Below are 24,237 nucleotides of genomic sequence, written 5' to 3'. Positions count from 1 at the left end.
ACTTTTGCAATAGTGCATGCACCACCTTTGTTCAGAAGGAAGCATCTTCAGAGGACAGAAAATCCACTTTGTAATGTTTAATAAAAGGTATTGCTCAAAGATCATATTGCTGCCTTACAGATTTCTTCAGCTGAGGCACAAGTTTGTTCTGCCCATGATATCCCCAGAGATCTTGTATAGTGTGCCTTGATTCCTTTTAGGATAGGCTAGTCTGATGGCTTGAATGCCTCCACTATGCACAACTTAATTCTTTTGGCCAGAAATAGCTTGGATGCCCAAAGACCTTGGCACTTTTGGTGAAAGGGCACAAATAAAGAGCCTAATCATCTCATCAATTCAGTGCGCTTCAGGTAAATCTTTAGTGCTGTACATACACCCACATTATGGTACATGTTTTCAGTAGGATGCTGTTGATCTGGACAGAATGATAGAAGAATCATGCAAGAAATGGAAAGAGGAATTCACCTTTGGTAAGAAAGACTGTGGGAGTCCTTAGAACCACTATGTTATCATGAAGCACATCATGTGGCTCTTGCATGGATACAGCTGCTAACTCAGATTCATCTAGCTAACATGATAGTGACCATAAAGTAGATTTTGATAGATAAAATGGTATGACCATTGCCTACAGGATAGGTTGTTAGGGCTTTTAGTACCAATAGTAGATCCTACTTAGGAAAGACTGGTCTGCCTTCAGGTCTAGCCAGTCTGACTGCTCTGAGAAATCTTGAGACTTTAGGATATTTGGCTAAGAACCTCAGAATCCTGCTTGTAAATCACTGATTATGACTGCTTAAAATGTTATGGTGCTGAGTTGAAGACCCTTGTCCAAACCATCCTGAGGAAAATCCAGAATAGCTGGAATTGCAAAATTCTTGGGGTTTGTTTTCTTTTTGGCACCATAAGCTGAACCACTACCAGATTGAGAAGGCTTTTAGTGTGGAAATCTGTGTGGAGGTCAGCAGAGTTTCAATCACTTTGGAGGATAATCTGAGTGCAATTGATGCTTCACTCCCAATAGCCAACCTGTGAATTGGAGAAAGCCTGGATCTGGATGGAGAATGGGACCTTGATGAAGGATGTCCTTTTTCACTGGTACATACAGGGGAGGTACAAATACCATGTCTACTAAGTCCAAAAACTATGATGTCCTCTCCTGGCATGGAGCTAGAACTATCAGCTTTGCTTCCCCTTGCCTTATCTTCTGAATCACCATCTCTAGAAGTCGATGTGGTGGGAATGTATAAAGCAAGCCCTTTGGCCACCTGTGTGCAAGAGCATCCTTCCCCAGTGACCTAGGATATGCTTCCCTGCTTCTTTGCCATTCGCAAGAACAGGAAGTTGCCAAACAGTTTGAGTGCCAGAATGCCAAATTTGTGGCCAGCACAGAGCCTAAATCCGAACTCTTTCCTTTCTCAGTAGAAAAGTATTTGTCTGAGGATGACTATCTCTTAGATGTTTTATATATTTTTTCTTCCCCTTTTTGTGCTTCCTATGGTGTGTGGTATTTTTTTTGGCAGCGGTGGGTGGGAGGGTCTGCTTTACAGGAATCCCTGTATGAGTGTAGCCATGGTAGGGCGTGTTGCATCTCTTTTTATAAAAAGCCTTGACTCCTCTAGATATTCTTCCTTCTGTGTCCTCACACTCGGAGTCCCAGTGCCACTGCTTTTGGAATGGGGTCTCATTCTGAGAATCCCAATTCACACTGGGAATTAGGAAGCTGTGTAGGAGCCCTACTATTTCCCCAGGGATCTGAGGACCCACTTTAAGGGGTTAAAGTTGGATCACTTAAGAGATTTTTTCTTCTGGCTAAGGTCTTCAGGGTAGGGAAGAGGGACCCGACATGCTAGTCTGTCTCTGAGCCCTGTGCCCTGGCAGTGTGAGAGTCAGCTTGCTGTGAACAGCTAGGACATAGTTCACCCTCTGAAGAGTCTGTAAATGTAGCTGTGCATACAGAGCACTGCTCTGATTTAGCTAGTGTTTGTGGGACAGCCCTGCCATAGCCTGGGAGTGGGGTGATAGAGGATACCAAGATGGGTAACACTGCAGCGGTGGATCTGGGAGGCTGAGACACCTTTGTGCCAATTACCCAATCTGGTAGAGGAGGAGGAGAAGGAAAATAGCTTCATTGCTCACTACTGTCTGAAAAACAAATTAAAAGTAAAGTGGCAAAGGAAACAGTGTCTGTTTGCTTTGCTCCTGACTAGCTACTACCGTGGAGGCAGTTCTGGTCTCAAGTCGAAGAAGGGGGATAGCCAGTGTGGGGTATGCTGTAATGTTGAACTGCCTCCAGAGCTGCAGAGAGGGGAAAAGACCCTACTTCACAAAATTGTAGGAGATGCTTGGCCATCAAAGCAAGTTATTCGTTCTAAGTAAGTAGTATTTCAAATGTTTACACTATTTAAAACATTAAGTAATGTCTCACAATTAACTCCCACCGCAGAATAGAACTCAAAACTTGTGAAGTGACCCAAATAAACATTTTACTTGTATTACCAAATAATTGCAGAAGTTATTTTTAAATACTTTCAACATTCTGAATTTATAATGAACACTACACAAAAATTTTCAACATGTAACAGGTAACAAACTAAAAATGTCTGAGTGCGATTTGATTTTCTTATGGAAATGCATATTTATGAACAGATGTCTGGTCTCCTGGGCTGGTCATATTTCAGATAATACTAACAAGCAGTGCAAAATTTAAAACTTACCAGGGAACTGATCATGCGTTGAGAAGAGCGTGCAATATTGGCAGGCAGGCCAAAGAAATCGGGTTTATCGTTTTCTGGAAGGCTTTCAATAATATCACGGTAATCCTACAAAAAAAAGGTAGAAAGAATACAGATAATTGTAAAAGTTTTCTGTGCAATCACAGCTCATGAAAATCATCAGTATATGGTCAAGAGAATTCCAGCAATATATTTTCAAAACATAAACTCTCATTTCATAGGATTTATAATTAATTGAATAACAGCATTTTGTGGACATCACTAAAATAGTACCAACTCTAAAATGAAGAAATGACTTAAGCATATGAACATATGACATGATATACCATAGAAGCTGCTAATATTGAAACACTGTAATGAAATAGAACAGAAATCCCCAATTGCTTCAGTTTACAATCAACAGACTACAACTCCAATAACAGTGAAGTTGTGACTTCACCAGACAAAGGCTCTCTGCAGAACAATTACAAGACTTCCACAGATCAGTTTGATGTATATCCTACATTGCTATTAACACCACTTTTAAAGTTTTTCACTATTTGGAATTTGAATTTGGAACTATTAGTCATGTCCTTTTTCGTGTTGTAGTCCATGGCAAGATGCTTCAACTTACATTTAAATTTTTGATAAGCTACCATTTATTATACAAAGTATGAAATGTGTGGCATTAAAAGATATGGTTATATGGTGATAGGAGGGATAGAGTAGAACCAGCTCTGTGTCTAAAAGACACTCATGCTACTGTTGTGGTACAAGGCATAAAGGCTCACTATGGGTGAGGCTGGAAGGAAAATGAAACAGCGTATCTCTTACTACCTCTTACTATTAGTGTTATAGGGCATAGTCCTACAGGGACTGAATATCCTTCAGCTCCCATTAATTTCAGTGGGATTGAAGTGTACTCAGGAATCTGCCTTTAATTAGTATGTTCATTTGCTAATTTAGTACTGTAAGAAAAAGAACAAGATTTGGCTTCCATGTCTGATAACAAGGCAAGCATACATACCAAAATGCTGCAGGAATTGGGTAGAGAGATGGAATATGGGAAGCTGATCATCTTCTTGCCCCTAACATTTAAACCTCCAATAACTCTGGAATTAAAAAGCTGCTCCAGATAGGTCCGAAGGACTCTCATATCAAAGTAATTATCTATGCGGCCTCCATAAATAGCATTTTCAAATAGGCCATGCACAAATTCCCACTGAAAATCTTTGGAACCTGTAAATTACAAAATATTACTATCACATTGACCTTTTTTTTTTTTGCATAGTGTGAGGAACATTTCCTCTTATTATAGTTAACCTTCAGAGAAACAAGGAAATACAAAGAAACCCAGTCAAGTAATACAATCATTACTAAGCAATTTACTTCATAACTCTAACCAAAAAGTAAAATAAAATAACTGTAAAATGTAAAATATTAAATGTTCCAACAGCTGTATTGCAGATGTTCTCAAATATATTTTCATGTGATAAGAGTGTAATTGATGTGTTTTAAATCCTACTGAATGATATAAATATTGCAGATGTCTTGGGGAACTTTTTATCGTAGACCTCACACATATCAATCAACCCTATTTAGTTGGAGAACAAAAGCACCTTCTCACTAGAGGCTATTCCATATTCAATTGTGGCCTCCTACCTCCTAATCCTTTGTCATCAACCTGTTCAACTGCCCTACCTCCAATGGATCTTTAAGTTTGTTACAGCCATATCACTTTGTACAGTGATCTCATCAGGCCTCATAAAATAAGCAGGGTGACTGAATAATTCTACCATGCCAAAGGAAGACATTGTTACTGAGATGCTGGCTTTCTTATGTGATGTAAAAAGAGGTCCAGGTCATCTGTGATAATAAAAGATCACACAACACTGTGTTTAAAATTAAGGATGTTAACTTTGGTGTTCTGACCAAATGGTATTCAATAAATTACATTCTGCCCACTTAATTATATCCTACGGTTTCAAATAAAATGTCTTTCCCCTTCACTTCTTTGTCCCAAACTACAGAGAAGGGTTAAATCAATGCCACATTTCATCCAATATGTGATTGTTCAGCATGGGTGAAGTAATGATGGTGGAAAAGAACCTTGAGATTCTTCAAATGAAAAGGTGTGGTATTACACTTAAGTTATTAGTGTTCACACTCACACTCCAACTACTGCAAGAAAAACTACCTCAACACAACAGTTAATATCCAGAGCCCAAAGTCTCTTGGTAATATATTCAAACTGTTAAGTCTGCATGTACACAGAATGAATTCCAAAAGATCTAGCCACATATAAACCCCATTTAAATCAATAGGAGCTAGAGATATTGAACCCTTTTGAATACTGGGTCACTAGTTTTATTGGGATTTGGAACTTAAAGGCCTTACCCAAAAAAACCTTTATATTTTTCATTTAAGTGAGATAAACAGAGGATCCAAATTAGAGCTGGTTGGAACTTTTTCAACATAATGAAATTTTGCTGAAATATGCTGTTTTGTGGATGTGTATCATTCAATCAGGGCAGAGGGGTGAAAAGAGACACACACACACTATAGCCTGGTAGCTAGGGCACTGGGATGGGAAACACCCAGATTCAAGTCCCGGCTTTGCCTGATTTCGGGTCTCCTACATCCCAGGCCAGTGACTGAACCCACCAGGCCACATACAAGCACACACGCTTACTTCTGTGATAATGTTCAGAAGATTTTGTTTTTGATCCAGAAACAGAACTGTAGTGGGGTGGTCACCCGCTCCTGCCCTGAAGGGCTTGAAATCAGCCCTGGGAGAGGGCTGTGGCTGGGAGCAAGCAGTTCCCAGGCTGGTTGGGGGAAGAAAGCTCAGCTGTGGCCAACCAGGGCTCAGCTGGCCCTTATAAGAGGGCAGTGGGCCAGGAGCATAGAGTCTTCTCTAGCTGTGGAAGGAGACGGGCCTGGCTGCTGGGGCGCGTACCAGAGTATCTGAGGTGGAGCAGAGCTGGAGGAAGGCCAAGAGATCTAGGGAGCTCCGGCCTGGAAACTCCCCAGACTGCAGACCTAGTGTAAGGCCAGATAGGTACTGGGGTTGCAGGAGACAGCCCAAAGGTAGGCAAAGGCAGCAGGTCCAAACCCCCCTTGCTTGTGATGATTGGCTTATACACTGAAGTCCACCCCAGTGTGTGGGGGCTCAGTGGTGACTGGCAGTAGCCAAAGACTGAGGCGAGGTGGGGATAGTGGGTGGGGAGACCCAGAGACTGTGGGGGTACTGCCAGCGGGCAGCATCCTTGGTAAAAGGGGCACTGGGGTCCGGGAGGGACATGGGGTCCAGCAGCAAGCGGGACACCGGCCTGAAGAGGGCGCTCTGGAGGCCGGAAGAGCTAATTCCCTGGGAGACCAGGAGGAGGTGCCGCAGGGGTGAATCCTGCACTGTGACAAGAACAAAAAAAAAAAATTAAAAATCTCAACAGTTGCCACGAAACAGAATTTTCATACCCCACTCAGCACTAACTGAAATAGCCAAATAATTAAAAAAATAAATCATTCTATGATCTGCTAATTTTATAAAGATCTTAAATGGAAGACACTCAAATATTGGACTAGGCAAAGAAAGGAATCCTTAAGGAGTAACATACCATCAAAGAGTCCATCAATAACGTCATACCCTGCACGGAGATCAGATAAAGAAAATTCATAAAACTTGGTCCAACCCTATCATTAAAACAAGCAAACAAAAAGTTAATATGAGTTATGAATCAATGAGCATTAAATGAACATGAAAAAGTAAACAAAAATAGCTGCTTACAGAATATATATAATACGTAACACCCTGAGAAAAAAATCTACATCACTGGTTTGAAGCCACCTTTCTAGGCTGCTGCTCAGAGATACAGAAACAGGCAGCAGAAAGACAATATGAAAAACATCTCTATCAATGTGTTTAATTTTACATAGGCATACAGGCTAGATGCCATCAGGTGTATGCCTACTTGTGTAGCAACTGAGAGTTTTTCTATAAAAATAAATATATTTTAAAAATCCTAAACTAACCAGCAAGGCTTCTGGAAAATGATGGACATGAGCATACAACTCTCTCCCTTCCCTAACAGTGCTTGTTGCAACAATGACTCATTGAGAATTATGACTAGACACTTCTCTTGCTTACTCTCAATGGCTTTTTTGAATTTCATTTTCCTTTCGGACTTTGATAAGTATGTCTGCTTCTTTTAACCACTGCCTATAACACATGCCAACCATTCTACTCTTCATCTTATTTTACCTCTATATTAAGAAAAAAAAACAGAAAAAAATGCAGCAAGCCATCAGCAAGCAAGCAAGCAATGATGCCTTCAACATGTACGTTCTTAATCGCTGGCCCAGTCCTAGATCCTTATTTATTGGTAACTGTATTATTCTTTGTATAGTATTAACATATACTAAGTAATTTACAAACAGGTATAAAGACAAAACGTACCTGTCCCAAAATGTTTACAAGACAAAGAGGCATATAGGCACAAAGGGAGATATACACCATATATTAAATAAATTAAAAACTAGCTGACTCGTAAATCTCAAAACATAAATTGTTAATGGAGATCAGCAGCAAATAGCAGTGTTTCTGGTGGGGGTTCTGCAGGGACCTATTCTCACTTCAACACTATTAAAATTTCTAAGTTAAATTATCTGGAAGAAAATATAAAATCATTGCTGATAAAGTTTGTAGATGCGACAGAGACAGGTGGGATGGCAAATAATGATGAGAACGGGTCATTCACACAGAGTAACCTAGATTACGTGCTAAAATGGGGGCAATCAAATAACATGCATTTTAATACAGCAAATGGAATGCCCTACATCTAGGCACAAATACTGTAAGCCATACTTTCCAGAATGCAATCCCGCATCCTGAAACAAGAACTCTGAAAAGGACTTAGAGGTCATTAGAATCATAGAAGATTAGGGTTGGAAGAGACCTCAGGAGGTCATCTAGTCCAACCCCCTGCTCAAAGCAGGACCAACATCAACTAAATCATCCCAACCAGGGCTTTGTCAAGTAGGGCCTTAAAAACCTCTAAGGATGGAGATTCCACAGCATCCCTAGGTAACCCATTCCAGTGCTTCACCACCCTCCTAATGAAATAGTGTTTCCTAATATCCAACCTAGACCTCCCCCACTGCAACTTGAGACCATTGCTCCTTGTTCTGTCATCGGCCACTACTGAGAACACCCAAGCTCCATCCTCTTTGGAACCCCCCTTCAGGTAGTTGAAGGCTGCTATCACATCCCCCCTCACTCTTCTCTTCTGTAGACTAAACAAGCCCAATTCCCTCAGCCTCCCCTCGTAAATCATGTGTCCCAGCCCCTTTATTATTTTTGTTGCTCGCCGCTGGACTCCCTCCAATTTGTATGCATCCTTTCTGTAGTAGGGGGCCCAAACTGGACACAATACTCCAGAGGTGGCCTCACCAGTGCTGAATAGAGGGGAATAATCACTTCCCTCAATCTGCTGGCAATGCTCCTATTAATGTAGCCCAATATGTCATTGTAGATAACAAACTGAACACAAGCTCCCATTGCAAACCATCTTTCAATATATAAAAGGAATATTGAGCAAGAATAAAGAGGTAATATTACTTCTATGGTTTACTAGTGGCACCACTACAGGGATACTTGTTCAGTTTTAGTGCCCACACTTAAAAAAAATATGCTGAAAAAATCAGACAAGGTTCAGACAAGTGCTACAAAAATGATTTGGGTTCTGGAAAATATGCTTTAAAAATACAAGACTAAAGGAGCTCTGTCACAGAGGTTGAGAGGTGACTTGGTCACAGTATATTACCCACAAAGGGAGAATATAACTGCTACTAGAGGTATCTAATCAAGCAAAGATATAACAAAATTCAATGGCTGGAAGTTCAATTCAAAAAAATTCAACCTGGAAAAAGATGAAAAATTTTAACAAGGAAGGTAATTAACTAGTCATCCAAACAAGTTACTAAAGGACTTGGTAAATTCTCCATCATTTTGAATCTTTAACTCAACCTCTGCTCTCTTTTGAAAAGATATGCGATAGTGTCAGCCAGAAGTTATCAGGCAAGATGCAGGTATAACAGAGGAAATTACTTGTGTCAAGAAGGAAGTGAAACTAGACGAACATAACTGGTCCTTCTGGCTTTAAAATCTGAGTGGTGAAGTTAAGCATATTTTTTATTATTTCCATGATTTCTGTGAGGACTGTTCTAATTTGAGGTTAAATTTTACGTCTTTTGGTAAATTAACACATCTCTGCATAGAAGTCTGCTTTTAGAAGTCTTTATGGACAAAGTACATTTTGAGAAATGACTTGAAGGAGGAAAGTGTGGAAGCATGGCAGATTGGAACAGGTGGTAGGTTTTAGCTTTGGGAGCCAAAATCAGAAAAGGCTCACAGACAAGAGTGAGATTTCATAATGATTAAGTGGGGGTAGGGATAGCTCAGTGGCTTGAGCATGAGCCTGCTAAACCCAGGGTTGTGAGCTCAATCCTTGAGGGGGCCATTTAGGGATGTGGGGCAAAAACTGGGGATTGGTCCTGCTTTGAGCAGGGGGTTAGACTAGATGCTCCTGAGGTCCCTGCCAACCCTGATATTCTAAGTGATCTTAATTTATATTATACTGTTTTTAACAAGAAACAATATTCTATATTAATCATATTTTTTTCTTTTTTCGTGCATCTTTCCATGTTCTGGATCAGAAATTTTTATAACCTACTTCCCAAACTCATGATTGTATGCCTGGTTGTCCTGCAAATTGGATTATCTAAGGTCTGCTGATATCCGGTTCATGTGCCAAATCTTTGGCCTCTCCCTTGGACTTTTCTGTCCATGATCATTGCAAGGGACATCCTATCTATATAACACTCAGGTCTCAGTTGGATATGTCCACACCAAAGTACCTTCACCTCCTTCAATTTCCCTTCAACTGGAGCAAGCTGCATTAGCCCTTACCCTCATTTTATTTCCTGGAGTGGCCAGCCAATTGACCACCTCAATATCTTCATTTCCATAATGGAGAGTATGCTTATTTCTTTGCTTATGGCAGGCCATGTCTCCGTTCTGTATACATCTGATCAATGTTATTTTACAATATCCTCAAGTGTTCTATTGTTTGGATGACACATTCAAAACCAACTTCCAGTCATAATATTACTGCAAAAAGAAAAGGAGTACTTGTGGCACCTTAGAGACTAACAAATTTATTTGAGCATAAGCTTTCGTGAGCTACAGCTCACTTCACCGAATGCAGCCGATGAAGTGAGCTGTAGCTCACGAAAGCTTATGCTCAAATAAATTTGTTAGTCTCTAAGGTGCCACAAGTACTCCTTTTCTTTTTGCGAATACAGACTAACACGGCTGCTCTGAAACCTAATATAACTGCAGTGACCCTGTAGGTCCTTCAACAACACCATCAGCCACCTCTGCAGTTAGGGTCATAGTCCCTTTAAACAATGACCAAAAAGAAAAAGAAAGCAAAAACAAAAAAGACACCAATCATTCCAGCCTAAATCAAAGGACAATAGAACAGTCACGGGACAGGTTCATTTGGCCACGTGTCCAAATAAAAACAGACCAAATGCAGGGAAGCTTCCTTTTCTCTAGTCTAAGTGCTCACAAACCATGCAGGGCTGCTCCCTTCAGCCAAGGATCCAGTTGGAAAACAAACAAACCAGGAAGTTCTTACTATGGTTATAGTCTCTAGGCTTCAGTATAATTCTTCTCAGTACAAGCCAGATAAATAATTCCCCAATTTTATCTCTCCCACCCAGGATCTAGGTTCAGGAGGAGACCAGACATCACCCTCCTTGCCTTGGAAAAGCCAGTTCGTCCCTCCAGGTTTGCCAAGTTGGTGATCTTTAAGGGCTAGTTTCTACCTTTCTGTTTGGTGAAGAGGCTTTTAATGCTTTCTTGAATCATGCAAGCAGCACATACACTTTGTCACAGGGCCCCAGACGTGTATCAGGATCAGCTAGGTCAGATCTCTAAGCCCATGAAGAGTGCCACTGGAACCAATGGGACTCTGAAAAGCTGTAGGTGTCTGTGCTGTTAAGCCCCAATTCTGTACTGAGGCCATATCCAATCATTAAGATCTCCAAATTAGTAGCCACCAAAAAGTTCCACATCAGTAGCTATTGTGACAGGGTCAGGCCAGATGGCTACAGGAGAGTAATAGAAGGCAGATATATTAGCCCCTGGTTAAGTAGGTCCCTTTTCCCTGCGTAAGGTAATAGGGAAGGTTCCAGAACAATCAGGAACCGTCTGGAGACAATTAAGACAGACAGGCTGATTAGAACACCTGCAGCCAACCAAGAAGCTGCTAGAATCAATTAAGGCAGGCTAATCAGGGCACCTGGGTTTAAAAAGGAGCTCACTTCAGTTTGTGCTTCGTGTGTAAGGAGCTGGTAGCAAGAGGCGCTAGGAGCTGAGAGTAAGAACGCATACTGTTGGAGGACTGAGGAGTACAAGCAATATCAGACCCCAGGAGGAAAGTTCTATGCTGAGGATAAAGAAGGTGTTGGGAGGAGGCCACGGGGAAGTAGCCCAGGGAGTTGTAGTTGTCGCACAGCTGTTCCAGGAGACACTCTAGACAGCTGTATTCCACCGGGCTCTGGGCTGGAACCCGGAGTAGTGGGCGGGCCCAGATTCCCCACAAATCTCCCAACTCCTGGTCAGACACAGGAGGAGTTGACCTGGACTGTGGGTTCATGAAAAAGGCCAAACCGAGGGCTGCCGTGAAGCTCCAAAGAGAGCAAATCCACCAATAAGCACAAGACTCACCAAGGTAGAGGAGGAACTTTCTCACACTATATTTATCACTTCTGCATGCCCCAACATACAAAAAGGTGCATATTTTATTTTAAACAGAAAACTTAAAAGCTGGTAAATATGAAATGATTTCATTATGAAATGAAAGAAAATATTTTAGTAAACCGAATATTGGCAAGAAGTTACAGTACTTACCTGAGGGATATAATTTCTTCTTTCTTGGCATGCAGCATGAAACCATGCCAAACTAAAGAGTGCATGGGCTCGAGACAAATTGCCATTTTTACTAATCTGCTCTGGACTCCATGATTCATAGGTTCTCATCAAATTCTTTTTTAGGCCTGGAGGGGCCTAGGTAGACAAAAACAACATAGTTGTGCGTGTGTGTGTGTGTATGTATATGTGTATATACAATATAGTATATATAATATAGTTAAACAACAACATCAACAACAGCACATATTTATACACATTTATACATATAACATATACAAATAACACTAATTATTTCCTAAATCTTCAAAATTAACTTAATTAGATTTGGAAAATAAGACAAAAGGCTGATTAAAAACATTGTAGTAGGTGGCCTAATAATAGAATCATCTTAGACTGGAGATAACGTTGACTCACTGAAGGGAATTCTGAACAGAACAATAAACAAACTGGGGGACTGAAGTGCAGTATAAGAAAGATTAAGGGAAGGCCATCAGCTTGACATATGTTAATTTAAAAACAGACTGAATACAAATTTGTTCAAATATGAATCAAAGAGTTTCTTGTTTTAAAATCAGTATTACTACTTATTAGTTATGTTTCAATGAAGCCTAGTGGTCTTGATCAAGGATCAGGGCCCTCTGTGCTATGCATATAGGCATAGTACATACATATGATAAAAAGATACAGTCTCTGCTCAAAAGTACAATTCAAGAGACAACACACAAACATAAGATGTGGGAAGCACAAGGTAACAGTGAGAAAATTATGATTACTGCAATAAGAAGGTAACACTACGTAACAATTGCCAATCCATTATCAAGCATAAAAAAACTACAAGAATGGCCATATTGGCTCAGATCAATGGTCCGTCTAGCCCAATATCCGGTCTTCTGATAGTGGTCAGTACCAGATGCTTCAGACGGAATGAACAGAACAGGGCAATTATGGAGTGGAGAAGTGGTGTCAAAGGGAGTTAGGTTTAAATCTTTTTAAAGATTTTTTTCCTCTCCTTTGAAAAAGAAGATTTTTTGGCTAATTTCTCTCACTTACAGCAACCTTAAGGTTACTTGTAACAGTGGCAAAATATTTTCTGACTGTTTTTTTTAATAAGTTGGTGATTTGCCTTAAATAAATATGTATATCTTGACCAGATGATGATTAAGGGGCTTTGACAACCAAATAATAATCACCAATGAAAACAAGCCAAGTGAACAACTAGTGTCCTTAGTAAGAACAAGATGTTGGGCTTACAAGAAGAGATAAGGAAAAGAATCAGTGCAATTATATCACTGATTTTAGATGTGGTGGATCCAACACCACCAAGGAGCTAGAGCATCAGGAAAGGGCCTAGAATCTCAGAGAGTCTGTGGCTAGTGTGTTATTAAGGCACGCAACATTGGTAAGAAGGAGTCCCTATCCTAAGTGCCTAAAGTAAAAACTCCACTCAGTATGGAACTGCCAACATTTTGGAATACAGAACACAGAGCCATCAGACTTTGTAATATGGAGCTGCTGGGGTCTAACTGGAGGAAAACTCCTGAGCACTGTTGGTTCAGGTGTTCCTGAGAAGAGCATCTGCTCTGTCCACTCCTTGAATTACCTCCTTTCTGTGGCACAGGACCATCTGCTGTCAGAGAAGAAGAGCTAAACAGTGTAAGAAGCACCAAGGACAGCAAACTGCTATGCTCCAGTAGGTAGCCTTAGATCACCAAAGACATCAGTGAAGCATGCTCTGAAGATATGGTAATCCCACAGGTGCCTTGGAAGATAGCTCAATACACTGGAAGCTCTGTCACTATTCTAGGATAGCTTGCAGCTATAAACTGACTTGGGCAATAAAGTGTGATAGCAAAAACCTGAACAGGTGCCAGTGCTCAGAAGTGTCTTTCCAAATTAAAGCATCAAGGGAGCCCTTCTGTGACAGATGCAGTCAAGCAATTTCCTTTCAGTGAGTACCATCAAACAACGGAGGGTAACTAATGCTCAAATATCACCCCAGCCTTCTTAGCATCTAAGGATAGGGGACACCAATATCTTTAAAGCATCTCCATGCCAAAGTGTAAAAACTTGGGGTATGTCCAAGATGCCAATGCCAAAGAGCTAACTTCTGGTGGACCTTATCTACAGGTCTGATGGTTGAGATCTCACCTCTGAAGCTTGTGTGGTTAGATACCTCACCTTCTGGCAACTATACACCAGCATGAAGTGACACCTCACCTTCTTGGCACTCACGCAGCAAGTTTAAAGCACTGGCATGATGAGGCACCTCAGCGATACGCAATGCACCTCACTTCTATATGCTAGTGAGCTGCCTTACTCCAAAGATGCACTAGGGTGCTTTATCTGCCAATTGTTAAGGTATTAGTGCCAATGTGCTGAGGTAGGGATGCTGAGGCACTTTTCCTGACTGGTGCATCCAGGCAAAGATGCTGATGCATTATATTGCGTATTCTACATTGAATAGCTAAATCTGAGTCTCCTTTGACTGGCATCAATGTATCCACGCAGAGGTGTAGAAACAGAGTGTCACCCCTACCTCAGACTGATGTAACGAAGTTAAGGCACAGATAACCAATTGCCTGGAGCTGATACCTCAGGTCAGATATGCAGGAATGCCTCTTCTGCATGTCAGATTTCTGTGTCTTCAAGTTTCTGGGCTCAAGAGTTCCTGCAAGTCTTGACCTCAACACAGAAAGATAAAGCATCTACAGTCTCTAGATCCCTCCCAAGCCCTTAAGCTGGACAGCATGCATTAACAACTCCAGCCAGGAGTAGAACTGGAGATTTTATTAGTCTTGTGGCAGGGACCTAAGAGTTTGCCATCCAGAAAGTATCAAAGGAAACCACTTAAATGTTGTATTGTGAGGTACTGGTGAAAGGAATTTTCATTTGAAATGAACCCTTGAAAAACAAGATAGGAGAAACACAAAAGAAAACAAAGATTCAAAAACTTAACCTACAATTTGTCTGATAAATCAAGTGCCCTCAGTCCGGAAAGGCAGACAGATACATCAAGGGCAAGCAACTGCCCTAAGCTGTCACAGGCAGATAAACTTCTAAAATGAAGGTACTGCTCTGTGTTTCAATTGGTAGAAAAGAGCAGGAAGCGGCTGCATTGAACTGCAGATTTACTCCAGCTCACAGAAAACAACCAAAGCTTTGCAAGAAGCTACCAGTTAAGCCTGAGACAACAGGTTCAGCACCAATTGAAAACTGATTACTTGGCATGACTGAAAGCTAGAGAGCAATAAATGATATTGTGAAACTACCCAAAGTCAAACTGCATGTAAAAAGAGCTGAAGCAGCAAAGCTAAAGGTCTGGCAGGCGACTTCTGTGGATCCTACCTTGACTGACTGAGATTAGAAAAGAATGAACTGAAAAAGTGTTAACAGGGAGCTGTGGCATTGGCAGTTGGAGTGGAACTTATATTTTCCACCTGATGGGTTTTAGATGAAATACGCACCCTTGGGCAGAGGCTCTTAACTTTAAGTATGGCTGCCATTGTTGCCTTTTCCATTACAACATTTTCTTGACGCAAGAATTTAAGATATTGCAACAGGCATAAATCCCACCTATTCACATTGATTTTGGATATAAATGTTTATGTAATTTTTTATATTCTAAGAAGAGGAGACTCCTAGAGAGTGAGAAAAACATCATCCTACCTAACAGAACCAATTCAGAAGAAACCAGTGTCTGCACTGTCACAGATTGAGTCATAGAAAGATTATCATCCCTGGATACTCTGAGAGATCACTAAATAGGAACTAAATCACTAGACTGCAGACTCAGAAAAAAAACATATTATGCAAAATTATGTAAAGCATGATACAGAGATTCAAGAGCAGCTTATAAGACAGGAACATTAGGAAGTTATCACTCTTGCCATAAAATATAAAAACAAAAAAGAAATTCAGAAATAAATCTTTCATTCTGTTAACTCTTCTGTTTGTGCTTAGACTCTATAGAAACTTCCGTATGATCATGCACTGTTCTGAGGCAACGACATTACCCAAGCATAGTAGGACGCAATAAGGATAATGTAACAGCCATAAGTCTGAATTTCCACATTTTTGCTTGCTTAAATCAGCTACGATTTTAAACATATATTTGACATTGTAACCACTGATTCACTATGCTATCTTTTAATAAAGTTAATTTTTCTAAGTCCAATTTGGGGAAAAAAATCTGGAAGTCTTTTAAACAACTATATTATTTCATGGATCAGCAAGTTCTCATACATGATCATACAAATGATCACTACAAATATCCTAAGGTAAATGAATACCAATGTGTTTCATTCATATTTTAAAAAATGACAAAATCTAAAAAAAATCCCCATATTCTGTATTAATTACAATTTGCTGAACTTTCTTCTATAAGACATATGCCTGTTGTTTCAGCTCTCATGAGTACTTGTTTGTAGCTATTCAATAAAAACGTTCCTTAGAAATCTTACCTCATATGTTATTTTCAGACTTGACTGAAGCAAAATCGGAGTAAATTTTGGATGAACTTCAGCAGTAAGCCAGAGACGAAAATTAGGTTGGGGCTGAAGAGTATTCAATTCCTATTTAAAAAAGGAGATGTACTATATTAAAATTATGAATATTTGATTTTTCAGAACAGTAAGAGTTTAAAGGAATACTATCAACTTAAAATCATACTTCTGTTTGAAAACACCTACTGTTGTTGCAAGCAACATCTGGGATTACATTAATTGACAGAGATTGGAGAAAATCATTTTTTTCAGGTTGGTTTACTTTGTAGATTTCACAGCACTTAGTATATAGCTATTTCACTATTACACCTTTATATCAGTTTTCCCCTGTCTGTGTGAGTCTTTCACACAACATGGAAGAGTATCTTTTTGTAAATATAGGAAAATATGATTACAAAACAACAAAAAACAGCAGGAAGACTCAGGGGCAGGTACAGTACTTAACTAATTTAAAAAAAAACTAGATTCTGAGCTGATGCTGTTGCTTTAAGCAATACACATTCTCAAGCATGTATGGGTCACAATAGGACTCCTCAAATAATTAAGTACTAATTCATCATATGGGTGGCAGAATAGGGCTCTAAGGAAATAGTTCATTTTCTACAACTCAATAAAAATTAAAGTAAAAAACACCTCAAACGAGGTGTGTTTCTCTTTGATTTCAAACATGTAATCACACTGGTGACTAGGAAACCTGTAAATTTGTGTTCCAAACCCTTGTTTTCCGGTCGTCAACTTTGCATACTTAGAATAGAAGTTGCCAGATGTTTCTGAAATAACGCAGATGACTCTGATGCAATTATCCTCACCTTTTCCAAAATAGGAAGCCAAGATACAACAAGGTGCAAGTTCTTCAAACAAAGCCATTCTCCATTGCGTGCACATTCTTTTAGAGTTTGAATGGCTAAGTCAGCTTGGCCTTGGCCCATGGCAACCTGCAAAAAGAAATACATTTGTCTTGGGAATTTATTATGCCTTAATATTTTGTTCAATAGTGAAAACAAAACACTAACTAGAATTCTCTGAATGTTTTGCTTTTGAAGATCCCCATTGTAGGATTAGAACAAACTGCACGAATCTCCCAAACACTGCAAACATCTGAGTGTTAGGGAGCGTACACGCATCAACACACAGAACTGAGCATTCTAGACAAGATGAAAGGGATTTGATTTAGGTGGTACATCCTTTATGATCTACAGGAACCATTGGTCTAATGTAATTATGATGGGATTAAAAAGGAGTCTGTTGCCACATAAGGATGAAAATGGAGATAGGTCTTTGCATAAGATTGGATTGGAGCTCACTAGCCAAAATATCAAAATCAGTGCTTGGTACTGAAAGAGCTGATGATGTTGGGTGATGGCAATGTTGTTTCCCTTTTAGGTTGACATACAAATTGCTTTGTTAGACACTGAACTTTGATAGTGTGACACTGCTGGTACTGAGATTACTGATGCCACCTTTGGTAGCAAAAAAGATGGACTTGATTCTCTTCTACTCACATGGATGTAAATTAGGAATAACTATATTGAAGGTAATGGAGTTACATCAGTGTAAAACTGGTAAGGGATAGGAGAAACAGCATGTTTTCTTTCTATGAGAAGAGTGGGGAGATACAAATGACCTAACATAGGACCTTGTCTTCTTCATTTTCTTAAGAGTGCTGTCTGTTCAGCTGCTAAATAAATTAGGACTTCCAAATGGAAAATCAAAAATCTTAAACTGAATTTTCTGAGGAATGATGTATGAAGACAAGATTTCCCTTTCCCCATCTCAGTGAAATTGCTGAGTTAGTGGAACAGGCATCTGTGTCAGATGCACTGTACGCTACTCAACAAATATTCAACCAAGCTCCCCTACCATCTAACAGAGACTGTCAAATAACAAGGAACTTGGTGCAAGATAGGTTAAGAAGATGCTCAAGTGCTTCTGAGGGAGCTACTAAAGTCTGTCTTGGCTTATCACTGATGAAACAGGTAAGGGGAACCATGACTCTCTGGCTAATTCCAGTAGACAACTATTGATGGAAAAGTAGTTGTGCTTTTTATCCTTGAGTTCGAATAAATCAAAGAGTTTGAGGGCCTTCTCTTGGACTGGTGATGCAGGGATGTCCAGTGTATAAGCCAAACATCTGATACCTCATCTTAGAATGCTTTTGAATAATCAGGAGGAGATAAGGAAAAGGTGATCAAGTTATCAGGTGAGGTGGAAATAGATGCTAAACCCTCAGTGGTCTGTTCCCTATCTTTTACCATTGATTCAGAATTACCCTGTCAGCTTTCAGAGATGATTTATGAGATAAATAAAAAATCAGATGTTCTGTCTCCTGTGTGGAATGTTTGGGGAAGATGATTTTGGAGACTTAGTGCTTCTCTTCTAATATTTTTAAATAGGACAACCTCCAGTAGATTTACCATAAGGATGTCACTCTTTGTCCAGGTTTCAGAGTGGTAGCCATGTTAGTCTGTATCATCAAAAAGAACAAGGAGTACTTGTGGCATCTTAGAGACAAACAAATTTATTTGAGCATAAGCTTTTGTGGGCTAAACCCCACTTCATTGGACACATGCAGTGGAAAATACAGTAGGAAGATATATATATATACACACAGAGAACATGAACAAAGTGCGTGTTGCCATATTCACAAAAATGAGAGTGATCAGTTAAGGTGAGCTATTATCAGCAGGAGAGAAAAAAACCCTTTTGTAGAGATAATCAGGATGGCCCATTTCCAACAGTCGACAAGAAGGTGCGAGTAACAGTAGGGGGAAAAATAAGCATGGGGAAATAGTTTTGTGTAATGACCCATCCACTCACAGTCTTTATTCTTGCCTAATTTAATGGTGTCCAGTTTGCAAATTAATTCCAATTCAGCAGTTTCTTGTTGGAGTCTGTTTTTGAAGTTTTTTTTGTTGTAGTATTGCCACTTATCGACCTTTTGTTGTTTTGCAATCATGTTTTCCTATATTTACAAAAAAGATACTCTTCCATGTTGTGTGAAAGACTCACACAGACAGGGGAAAACTGACTATACAGGTGTAATAGTGAAATAGCTATATACTAAGTGTATTCTCGATTACAGACCTAAAAGTGGGGTGTATATATCTATATCTATATCTATATCTATATATATCTGTCTTCTTACTGTATTTTCCACTGCATGCATCTGATGAAGTGGGTTTTAGCCCATGAAAGCTTATGCTCAAATAAATTTGTTAGTTTCTAAGGTGCCACAAGTACTCCCCTTACTCTTTGTCCTTATATCATTCCAAAACATTATATGGGATGGCCAAGAGGGAAGGAACATTCTTGGAGCTAATCACACAGAACTAATGTCAGATGTGTCAGAAGATGAAGAGTGAGAAAGCTGCCCTTGTAGATATTAATAACAAGATGGGATCCCAGAGAGACTTGAATCTTTAGAGTATGAGAGGAGGGACAGATCACACTAGCGTTCAGTAGAGAAAAAGGTACAAATTCAAAGACTGCTGAGAGGCAAAATTAAACTGCCCCTATCCTGTTATGCTGTTATCAGAGGAGTTGAGGAAGATTGCTTCATATCCAAAGTGGAGTACTTCATATTCAAATACCCATTGGGGACGAGTGCATCAGTTTTATGGGAAGACCTTAAAGGTTAACTGCTATCAGGTTACACACATATCATGGACCCAATTGTAGCTAATCTTGGTCAGCTCTAAGCAGCTACCTTTTGAAGATGAGTCCTTCTCATCCTTACTGGGCATCTTTTTAAGAGCTGCATTCAGTGGTACCAAATATTATCTGTACTTGAAACCGAGAGGCTTAGAGAAGGTAGGAATCTTCTGTTTATTCAGATGCAATCCAGAGTCAGGCTATATTGTGCTGATGGATGGGCTGATGAGACCTGCTCTTGAAAAATGATCTTCAGACTCCTTTGTCAAATCAATTGACCTTTTGTGATTAAATGCAGTGTAGAGCAAACAACATGTGGAGACCTTTTCAGCTTTCACGCAGGCAGGAAAGCATCTGTTGTGCTGGTCAGTGATAGACTTCATGCTGTCACAAAACATGCACCTCTTAAATCTAAGTGCTTCCCCAGAGAAGCCATCTTGAATGATCTACAGGGCAGACCTGAAAGAGTAAAGTACTGTACAAAAACTATCAGCTATCAATTAAGTAATACCTAGTTTTTAAGATTCTCAAACTATTTTACAGAATTTTTCTTAAAGAAAATGAAGATCGGTAGTACTGAACATTACTTTAAATTTCTGATTTAACTTTTTCAGTTAAAAATAGAAATTAAAAACACTGCTATGACCGTTGTAACATTTTAAACACAAACATTATATTGTATCATTTTGCGTATCTGAGACCAACCTGGTGGTAGCACTCTCCATTTCTTTCCACACTGGCAAGTTCTTGTAGTTCTTGAGAAGGATCAGCACCAGGAGAAATAATTATCAAGATGGGCTCAATTTCCAATGTCTCTTTATACAGACGTTTTAGATTCAGAGGTGGTGGGGACAACTCTTTTATTCCTGCAATTGGATAAATATTAAGAAAATAAAGCAACAATAAAGAATAGAATGTTCCTGAGAAATAAACTTCTTCTACTCAAAGATAAACCAGCTACATATATAGCTGGAAGAAAACATCATTTCCTAAAAGACTAAGGTTTTTTTTAAAAAATTTCTGATTCATACAAAAGACCCACTTTGGTATATAAAATAAGGTACTGTAATACAACAAATTCATATTTCAAAATTAAACAGAAAGACAAATAAGACAAAAATAATGAGGAGTCCGGTGGCACCTTAAAGACTAACAGATTTATTTGGGCATAAGCTTTCATGGGTAAAAAACCCGCACTAATACAGACTAACATGGCTACCCCTCTAATACAAATAGGACAGATGCTATTATGGATATGGGACTGCCTTAGTTGCTGTGATTGAATTTAGTGATCACAAAAATGTGCCTGTGTTAGAACCACATTATCAATAGCAATCAATTGTTTACACATTTATACAGATATCACATATGTTGGGGGGATCAAATCTGAAACCTTCAGAACTAAACAAAACAAAACAAAACACCACCACCCACGGTAACAATAGGAGGAGATAAAGAGAGATGAAATTTACTTGTAGATGATAAGCAGAAACAGTGCTTATCCCAAGTGCACCCTAATATTGGGAAAAGATTTCTTCAAAGTTCACAATCTCAGGAAATGATGACATGTGACAACCCTTTAATTGAGGCCAAAATGAAATTGCTTTGATTTCAGAGAATAACACTTCCTTGCTGAACTTTGAGAGACTGCACTTCCTTAGAGCATTCAACATCAGTATTTGATAAGGTATCATGATCTACCTCACCAAGCATAGGGACTCTTCAGTTATTTGGATAGAAAATATTTGGTCTTACAATGAGAAAGATCTGGGGGCACAGGAAGAAGCTCTCATGACCCATCCATATGATCCAAGCACAAAATTGATGCTCCTAAACTGGATCAATGAGAAGTACAAGAGTGTTGTGTCTCCTTATCTTCCAGGTAATATATAGAAAGAGAAGAATTGGAGTAAAAGAATACAGGAAGTTTTGACATAGGCTCAGGTTAACTCCAGTGTGGCAGTACCACCATACAAACCTTATGGACTTGTCTTGCTTGTGTTGAGGGCCTAAGTGATTAGGATGACCTTGCACAAGCCTGCTGCACTAGGATAAATTTCATCCATAATTTGCTGCAGCATGTCACTTTGATGTTGAGCACTTTGACCTAATTCAGCAAAGCATTTAAGAACATGCTTACAGTTATATGTATAACTGAAGACTCACTGATGTAAAAAGGATATAACCACATGCTTCAGTGATAATTCTGTGCTTGGAAACCCTGCATTTCTCTCACACATCTTAACCACTTGAGGAAAACTGCCGCTAAGGTGAGGACACACAACAACTTTCTAAGCAAACTGGCCAGCACTTCTTAGGGAACAAACGCTCAAACTACCCGATCATCCGTTTTAGCCTACTGTTACTCTGCACCAAAATACAATGCTCCAATATAGCTCCATTCAACTCACGTCAAGTTGGTTGACACAAAACTACGTTTAATCGTGTGCATTGTAACTGGGATGATTAGACCCACACTAGTACCATGACTCCCCATGTTAAGCAAAATCACTCCTCCACACATTTGTTGTGAGAGTGCTACAGCTAGAATGGTTGAGAAGATCAGGGCAAATCCTACTACCACGAGCCTACCACTACACACAGACCTCTTCAACCACACAAGAGCGCACTTGTCATCAAGGCACCCACTGTGGGCCCACTTGTCCTGCCCAGATTTCTCTGTGAAGTCTATGCAGTATGAAGAATGGTCTGCAGCTGACGTCAGAAACCAGTCTCTTATAACTGTCCTGAGCATATGTGTACCTGGCTTTGATTTGCTATGCCACTCATCAAAACCATTCTTAACTGATTTTGATTGGGGAAGGGTTAATATGCAGACAACCTGCACACTTTGGTCCAACAAAAGGATCCCTCATTCAGCTGGGGCCAAAGACAGACAATGTCACAGACCGATGACTGCCCTCTGACCAGATTTGATGGTGGACTGAGGGCTCTCTACACTTTGCTGATGAGGCTGCTGCAAATTGGCTTTGCAAATTCTGCATCTTGTAAGAAAAACTGAACTGGACTTAAGATACTGAGGTGTTACGTGCTATAGAAACCCTACGATGACAAATCAACAGATATGCTCCATGTCAAACATTAAACCATTTTTAAAATGTATTTGAGTTTAAATAAGTGGGGCAAATTTTTAAACATATTTACCTCATTTTAGTCGAGAAGCCTATATTCTATAGTGCTTTAAATTGTTAAAAACAATTTTACTAGACACTCCAGAATATACATTAAGGTCCTGTAACACCAAATTTGGGCAGCCTCCCAGCTCTCAGTTCAGGTGCCAGACAAGGCCTCGTTTGTAGCAGACCAGAGCTGCAATTGCAGGGAAAGTCCTGCTCAGCTGCTGTTGCAGTGTGCTCAGTATAAGAAAATGAAAGAGCAGAGGCTTATCATTGGAGTGAATGACAGAATATCAGGGTTGGAAGGGACCTCAGGAGATCATCTAGTCCAACCCCCTGCTCAAAGCAGGACCAATCCCCAATTTTTGCCCCAGTTCCCTAAATGGCCCCCTCAAGGATTGAACTCACAACCCTGAGTTTAGCAGGCCAATGCTCAAATCACTGAGCTATCCCTCCCTCCTCAGGGATAAGCTTTTGATAAGCACTGTGTCAAAGTGTTTGAATTCCATATTCAACAACTACCACAATTTTCTCCTATACAGTGATTTATAGCATATGACTACGGACACACTCATTTCTATTGGTTAATATTCTCCACATCTACTCATACAGAAATTCAAAAATTACAATGAGTTATAGTCTTTTTTCCCTATAAGCTATATCAAGTTTTCAAAACAATAACGTAACTGGGCCTAATTATCAGTGGTAGCCCACTAATCACCACCCTTCTTGGAAAACCACTCTCTGCTTTCAATATTCAAGCCAGCTCTTTTTTGATACTGACTTTTCCAACATTACCTTTCAGATCAGGAACTATGTTTTATTCTGTGTTTGTACAGTCCCTAACACAATGGAGCCTTGATCCTAACTAGGCAAACTGGGCAATAATGTAATAGAAGTAATAAGCAGTGTGAAGAACTACGAGTGCAATATGGATATATTCCTAGTTTCCTAGAGATCCCATTAGATCATGGGAATATCTCATGTGTTCGCCTTGAGTGAAGCATTCCTGTAAGATTCAGTTATTCTTCTAGCTCACAAGTCAGCGGCTGCATGACATGTACCAAAACAAAGCTGGCAGAGATAATTTCAGGCTTACCAGCTTTGATAGAGTTGCTTTTAAAAAGAAGAGGTTGCTAGGAAACAAAGTTAAATAAATCACTGAAAAAGAACGTGACAGCTATTCATGTTCAGATGATGACAAGAAACAGAAGTACTGAGAAGGTATCTTAATTAGT

The 24,237-nt window shown here is 39.7% G+C and overlaps 1 protein-coding gene across 3 annotated transcripts in view; it reads right to left on the bottom strand.

Moving 5' to 3' along the window:
* DYNC2H1 (dynein cytoplasmic 2 heavy chain 1) overlaps positions 1–24,237 on the bottom strand; it is a 402,215-nt gene that overhangs the window by 138,490 nt on the left and 239,488 nt on the right. For all 3 annotated transcript variants that reach the window (XM_038380308.2, XM_038380318.2, XM_043504200.1), the window contains 7 exons: positions 20,568–20,728; positions 17,021–17,146; positions 16,170–16,280; positions 11,689–11,844; positions 6,329–6,404; positions 3,739–3,950; positions 2,715–2,819 (listed from right to left, as the gene is read on the bottom strand). In XM_038380308.2, the coding sequence (XP_038236236.1) occupies positions 2,715–2,819; positions 3,739–3,950; positions 6,329–6,404; positions 11,689–11,844; positions 16,170–16,280; positions 17,021–17,146; positions 20,568–20,728 (947 nt within the window). The remainder of the gene's footprint in view (positions 1–2,714; positions 2,820–3,738; positions 3,951–6,328; positions 6,405–11,688; positions 11,845–16,169; positions 16,281–17,020; positions 17,147–20,567; positions 20,729–24,237) is intronic.

The sequence above is a fragment of the Dermochelys coriacea genome, chromosome 1 (genome assembly GCF_009764565.3).
Source record: "Dermochelys coriacea isolate rDerCor1 chromosome 1, rDerCor1.pri.v4, whole genome shotgun sequence".
Classification (NCBI taxonomy): domain Eukaryota; kingdom Metazoa; phylum Chordata; order Testudines; family Dermochelyidae; genus Dermochelys; species Dermochelys coriacea.
This window is presented reverse-complemented; position numbering and strand designations above follow the sequence as displayed.